Genomic DNA, 7284 nt, shown 5'->3' on the forward strand with positions numbered 1-7284 from the left:
CCTTTTTGCAAAGAATATGGTGGCTAAACAAAGATGAATCTTGGGAACCTGGAGGAGGTTTTTGTTCCTACAATTCTATTATACAAAAACCTCTCTCCTTTTTGTAACAGAGGTTATGGTTTGGGATATTCAGATGAATCTTTGCAGGCATGTTTTCCAGAATTTTCCTTTTCTTAGTTAGTGTTTTCAAATGTAGTTTCCAAGTAGGGGGAAATGAATTTTCAAAAAATCAAAGGGTTTTTGTTGCTAACATCATCATTTACAAACACTTCTCTCAGTTTTCTAACATCTATTATGTTGGGAGACACAAAGGTATTACAGGACCCTATTTTTCAGAATTTCGGGAGGAAAACGCTCAAAGATAGTTAGTGACTTGTAGGCCACCTGATCAAATATGAGTTGCAATCAAATTTAAATTTCTCTTATTTATCAAAAAAAATCCTCAAGGATAGTACTATAACTCTTCAAATAGTTCTAGTTACCTTTATTTGTGTTCTATTTTTGTAATAGAGTTTTCTGATATTTGTAATAACTCTTGATATTTTTATCAAGATATTCTGTGAGGAAATTGTATAAATACTTCATCAATGGAAGTAATATGGGTTGGATTTTGATGCCAAGGCTCTTAAACTATGTAATAGCTTCTCTTATAGAATTCTAATGAAAGCCTTCCAACTCCAGTTATGACAAAATTTTGTGATTCTTGTATGTCTTTCTAGTGTTTTCATAACTTGCTTCTACATATGTTCAAAGAAATTGTAGGAAGGTTTGGGTAAGGTAGATTAAGTCTTAATCTCCCTATAATTCCCTGCAAAATCACAACCTTTAGAAAGAGATTAGCTTATTAGACTATTTGTCTGAAATAGCTCCTCTTGGAATCAGTTTCACTTTGGCCTTCCGTTACCTTTGAATATGTTTTTGTTGGGCTGTAGAAATCTTCTACACACATCTAAATTTCCCTAGTTGTTAAGTATTCAGTATGACTGCTCAATTATTAGGAATCCCCTTACATTTTTCTACCATAATTCTTGAAAAAGCTAAGTCATTCTATCAGGCTCGAAGCTGACACTTTCAAAAGGGACCCTATGAGAGAGGCATTTAGTCATGATTAGGCATTGTCATTGATCACCAACCATCCCCAATAAAACCATAAATCTGGCCATTGTGCTTCAAAGACTTTTGTTCAGTGACAGGTGAAAAACGTTAAACAAGGCCTCGTAACAACTGATGGAGCCCCCTCTGTTTCAAGGGCCAACTTGAACCTAAAGGCTAGTTGAGTTGGTTTCTTGGCATAGCTTTTGCATCCAAGGACTGCCTACGGGAAATAGGTACAAAATCTGGCGTCCTTGCCGGGTAGCGAAGTAACGAATATATATTTCTCCGGGGAATGATAAAGATTAGATCTATTCTTTTATGGTGAACAAGGAGTAGACATTTATTATTGGTTGCATTTCTTTCACCTGGTGACTCCACTTTGTCATATGGTGATTCCATTGGGTGATCAATCCCACTGTTTCGAAATTTCAGCTACCTTTACTGCTATGCAAGGTTCATTGATACTTTCAATCAGTAGTATATGTCTCTCCCTCTCAGCCATGGTCAAAAATTTAAAATGTCTACAGAGGATGCAACTTTTAAAGTACACCTATGAGTATAGGTTTTCCACGGGATTTTATGTTCATATTGTATATATTCTTCAGATTTTCAGCTCCTCACAACATGGTTTGTCGATAAATCCACTTCGCACTTGGTTACATTGGAAAGCGGATTACACCTAATAGTGTAAATATTTTTAGCTCAGTTAGATAGAGGTGTGGGGATTAAATAGATATTTTGAGTTTCAGTATGTAGTATATCAACGTGTTCGATTTTTATGAGTGGTGCGATTTGAAGAGTATATGATATATCAACTTATATTTTCAGTCTTTAGAAATTTTCAGTTTTCAGATTTCAGTATGAGAGAGTATTTGAATTAGTGCAGGCATATGGTTGCATTTCACAGTTGTAGGTTGTAGTGTGTAGTGTGCAGTAACAGAGTATTCAAATGAAAACACTGATCCATGGAGATTCGTCATATTTCGACATAAGATGGAAAATTAGTGGTTGGTGGTTTTATGGTATGACTCCATGCCCAACACTAAAGGCAACCGGTCTACTAGTTCTTTGCATCCCACAGGGGGAAGCAGTGCCCATTGGAGCCAATGTTGTAACATGATTAGTTTTGATAATTTAAGTTTGATGATATAATAGGTTTTAGTAGTTTAGAAATAATAAATGGGTCTGTAAGAGTAAAATGCGCCGTCAAAATGTAAATTTAAGTCTCATTAGATGGTTGATTTAGTTAATCATGCATTTAAACATGATTAAATGATGTAATAAAGTAAATTCAAACATGGTTTACAAACAACCGAAAATGAATTTTCAAAAATGGAAAGAGGTTTTTGTTTATAACATCCTCATTTACAAAACCCACTCTCAGTTTTCTATCAGTTGTTATGGTTTTGGAGATATAATTACATCTTTGAAGGCATGTTTTCCAGAAATTTCATGTTTTAGTCACCTTTTTGCAGAGAATATGGTGGCTAAACAAAGATGAATCTTGGGAAACTGGAGGAGGTTTTTGTTCCTCATATTAACAGAGGTTATGGTTTGGGATATTTGGATGAATCTTTGCATGCATGTTTTCCAGAAGTTTCCTTATTTTAGCGAGGGTTTTCAAATGCAGTTTCCGAGTAGGGTGGAACAAATTTTCAAAACACGAAATAGGTTTTTGTTGCTAACATAATCATTTACAAAAACGTCTCTCACGTTTCTAACATCTATTATGTTTTGGGAGACACAAAGGTATTACATGACCCTATTTTTCAGAATTTCGGGAGGAAAAAGTTCAAAGACAGTTAGTGACTTGGAGGCCACCTCATCAAATATGAGTTGCAACCAAATTCAAATTTCTCTTCTTTATTAAAAAAATCCTCAAGGATAGTACTAGAACTCTTCAAATAGTTTTAGTTACCTTTATTTTTGTTGTATTTTTGTAATACAGTTTTCATATATTTGTAATAGCTCTTGATATTTTTATCAAGATATTTTGTGAGGAAATTGTATAAATACTTCATCAATTGAAGTAATATGGGTTGGATTTTGATGCCACTACTACATATAGGGGGGTTCTAAGACAATATTTGAGCCAATTTTCTTAACTTAAGACAAAAAGAAACTTGTGCATTGTCTTAAATATTGTCTCTAAGCGGGTGTCTCAAAATATAATGTCTCAAAAATTTGTCTCTATAAAGACAATATAGAACACATATTATTATTGTCTCTATAAAGACAAGAATTATTGTCTATTAAGAGACAATTTGATTTGTCTCTCTAGAGACAATTTCATTTGTCTCTCTAGAGACAACTTCATTTGTGTCTCTTTAGAGACAATTTCATTTTTGTCTTTTTAGAGACAATAGCTGAGATTAAAAACATATTGTCTCTATAGAGACAATATGTCCATAATTCAAACTATTGTCTCTCTAGAGACAATATAAAAAATTATTTAAAAATAAATAAATAAAATCATAATTCAAACTATTGTCTCTCTAGAGACAATATAAAAAATTATTTAAAAATAAATAAATAAAATCATTTTGAATGTTCTTTCAAAGCAGTTTCACATTCAAATTTCACAAATAGTACTCGTGTATGAGAGAAACCACCACAAAAATTCCTGTCTGATAGAAACCAACGCATATGGGTTATTAATATTACCTTTGTTTAGCAAGAGGGGATTCAATTCATTACTAAATTTACGCCCAAGTTTTACTACTTCAAATGGGAGTCAGAAGTTTGGATTTAATATGCTACCTAAGCTTTGATAAGCGTTCCATCTCCCAGTTTTACTATAGTTAAAGAATAATCTGTAGACTGTTGAATGGAAACGACTTTAGATTTAGACAATGCGAATCTTTATGCAGAAATCAATCGAGAGCCCAATTAATGAAATGGCAATACCTTTATGTGTTCAACAGACAACATACCCACAAGAATACCCAGGCAAGCTTAATAGCCACAGTTATCAACTGTACAAGATTTTAGGAATTTCGTTGGTGGCAGGTATGTGTTAGTTTTATGCTTCAATCATGTTATCAAAAATATAGCTTCATCGCTCAACTCGATTACGCAGTATTATAGAGTGAGTATGATATCTAGAACTGGATTACACAGTGTTATAGAGAGAGTATTCTTTCACTTGAACGATCTGTAATGGAACGTTTTTATGCCCTCCCAGTTATTTTAACTTCTTTTTCAAAATATTTTTTATCATTGTTGAAAATTAATACTTTGAACAAACTCATCACAAATATTATTTAACTGATCACTTATCAAAAGCTTGTGAGGTTTCTTATGTAGCCCGTGAATTATTTTGATTTTAACCGAGGAAGACTCGCTTATTACGTTTGATAACAAAGGCATTAGCAATGGGTTCTACAACAACCCACTTCCCTTTTCTAAGTACTTGCAAACCGCTGACATCGCCTTGCATTAGAACAATGATGCCACCTATGTCTGAATGGCTTCTTAAAGCAAGGGTAACATCTGGGTTTGAGCATGGTGGATAGTAATTTACAAGTAACCGCTGTCTGTGTTCCCCAAAAATATTATTCAAGTAATCAGAATGGACTCCTAGAGCTTCAGAAATTGCAGCCAGTAGCCTTAAACACAGTGCCCTCACCTCCACAGCGTACTTGCCTGCAATTTCCCTGTAACAAAAGCTTCAATATTATATTAAGCCAAACAAGTTATGATTGTTGCTTTAATGGTTGACATAAGGTTTAATGGCTACCTATAGGCTATAGGTTTTTTAGGCCAAGAGTCAATGACTTCGTGTAATGGAAAACAAGGGTGTCTCAGATAGTCCCTCCAGTTAAGGACTTCATCTTTGTGAATATTGAAGCTTGTAGCAAGCTGAGCCAGTTGCTTTGGATCCTCTGAATAGAGGCATGCATGATCTTCCATCGGCATTTCAAAGAATTCTTTGGCAATTCCCACCATGTTTTTCATCACCCTCTCTGTTACCCTGTGGTTCACTATCTGATCATATCATGCAGCTTCAACCATATTAATACTGAATTTGAACAGAATTTTTTTTAAGAATTAATGTTCATAATTGAGATTTTGGAAGTTTATTGAGAGATATTATGAGATTCAAAATTCAAATCTTAAAATTCAAAATTCAAAACTTCAAAACAGTTTATATCACAATATCATGAGATTCAAAATTCAAAGCCTCATGAATCCAATCCCTTCCGCAAAAAAAATCATAACTTGGGACATTGGAGATTGAAGGTTGTACCTAGAAAAAGCCATCCTCCTAACATGCACGTTGAATTTGTTGTATGACAGTGGTTCTGCTAGGGCCATCCAGGTGTTTCAGATCCACCACTGGAATGCTCTCGCAGAAAGATACTTGAGACAGTTGGGTTGCTCCTAGGGAGGAAAAATATATTTGTTCTACACCTCAACATTGTTTATTCCATTGCACAATAGTTTCTCAACACCATTAGCATTGGTCTCAATGTGAAGATCCATTCTATAAGACATGCATCTTTCTTTCCTCTTGATGTTATTGTGAATACAATCGTTTTTCCATACGGATGCTGCACGACTTCTAATCGAAGTTAGAAATTGCAAGTTCGCATTGCAGAAATTGCAATCTGTAGAGCCCCAAATGGAAACAGAGGCTATACGTAGGGTCAACCAATAGTTTTTACCATGGAAACATTGACAGTTGCAACAGAAAGTGTCCTGGATGAAAACAATATTGAAAAGGGAGGATTTGGCCCGTATACAAGGTATTAGGGCTTACTTTATAATATCATTTATTCTGATAGTCTAGCAGGTAAACTGTTCATTTTACAAGCTTTATGTAAACCAATTTCAGAGCTAAAATAAATCCTTAGACATAGCTAGATTTTTCAGAGAAAGTTTTAACAAGCCATAATATATTACAAGCAACAATCATCGCAACTAGCATTTCCCCCAACAATACACAATGAATGGCACTTGATCATTCTTGAAATATTTGAAGAGTACAAAAAGTTCTTGTGCAAAATGTGCAAGAGTATATAACAGAAAAAATTGTCTTAGCATATAAAAATAGCTCTGTAATGGAGTTGAACTAAGATATCTTAGCCAACTCCACCGATGAAAACATCTGCACAGTACCGAAATCACATATAGAGAGATGCGATAATGCTATTCTAAGCCCCAAATACAAATCAGAATTAAATGTAGGAACTCAAGAGAAAACTCCAATGGTACAAAACTAATTGAATCCACAAATCCATAAATATGCAAAAGCATCTTAACAAAGCTATTCAAAAGCATCATCATCGTCATCTAGAAGGGGTTGGGCCGCAGCTGCAACAAGTTCTGCCTCGTACCTGACAACATAAAAGATTGTAAGCCAAAGTTTCAATCTTTTAGACATGGAACAAATTATTTCAATAGAAGTTAACAAAAAATAATAAGAAAATAGCATTCTACTTACTGCTGCTGTGTTGCAAGGTCTATCTGAACCTCAGGAGGAGCAAGAGGAGTGGACTCCACAAAATGAAGGTTTGGATCCCTATAAAATAGCCCATTATAGAATCAATGAAAGTTTTTTAATATAACATTCATGTTAGGGAGCATCAGAAACTAGATTAAAGGCTCACCTTGAGAGCTTCCGTGCCAAGTACAAGAATGGCTTCTCAAAGTTGTAGTTACTTTTTGCAGATATCTCATAGTACTGAAGATTCTTCATTCTATGAAAAGTAACTTCCTTAGCTTTCACTTGCCTATTCTTCACATCAACCTTGTTTCCACAAAGAACAATAGTAATGTTCTCACACACCCTGAAACTCACAAAGATATTTAGCTAATTGGTTCAGGCAGTTGTGCCACCACACAATTAAGGAACCTTCATTTCTACTTAGAGATCCAACCCCTCTGCAAAAGAGATACCTCCAAAGATCTCTGTGCCACTTTGGGACATTCTTGTAAGTCATTCGTGCAGTAACATCAAACATGATAACTTCACATTGCCCATGAATAGTGCAACAAACAAAATCCCAATCAGTAAATAAGAAGGAAGCAAATAAATAGAAGTGGAAAAACACAGAACCCTCGCAAATTCAATCAGGAAAATGCCAACAGAAACAAGAAAATCAAACCAGTATTGATCAAAACAACCAATAACAGAGTCTGTCTATAAATTCAAAATTAAACTAAATTAAAATTCAATTAAATATA

General features: G+C 34.5%; 1 protein-coding gene and 1 pseudogene across 1 annotated transcript; both read right to left on the reverse strand.

Annotated features, from left to right (window-relative positions):
• Positions 1-4420: 4420 nt before the first annotated feature.
• Positions 4421-5043, reverse strand: LOC149258014 (protein DMR6-LIKE OXYGENASE 1 pseudogene; annotated as a pseudogene).
• A 1321-nt stretch (positions 5044-6364) lies between these two features.
• Positions 6365-7061, reverse strand: LOC149258015 (GTP-binding nuclear protein Ran1B-like). The gene is made up of 4 exons (XM_089397163.1): positions 6997-7061; positions 6708-6887; positions 6542-6619; positions 6365-6434 (listed from the first exon to the last, which is right to left on the reverse strand). The coding sequence occupies exons 1-4, from the start codon at positions 7059-7061 to the stop codon at positions 6365-6367; spliced, it is 393 nt and encodes a 130-aa protein (XP_089253289.1).
• Between the last annotated feature and the right edge of the window lie 223 nt (positions 7062-7284).

This window comes from Pinus tabuliformis, chromosome 6 (assembly GCF_031772625.1).
Source record: "Pinus tabuliformis cultivar Carrire ecotype Pingquan chromosome 6, CPIR1, whole genome shotgun sequence".
NCBI lineage: Eukaryota > Viridiplantae > Streptophyta > Pinopsida > Pinales > Pinaceae > Pinus > Pinus tabuliformis.

Bases quoted from the DNA above. Each gene is read 5' to 3' on its own strand.
- LOC149258015 (XM_089397163.1), bottom strand. From the start codon at position 7,061: ATGTTTGATGTTACTGCACGAATGACTTACAAGAATGTCCCAAAGTGG. The intron at 6,888-6,996 runs GTATCTCTTTTG...TGTGAGTTTCAG, and splicing joins TGGCACAGAGATCTTTGGAG to GGTGTGTGAGAACATTACTA. The intron at 6,435-6,541 runs GTAAGTAGAATG...TTATGTTGTCAG, and splicing joins GACCTTGCAACACAGCAGCA to GTACGAGGCAGAACTTGTTG.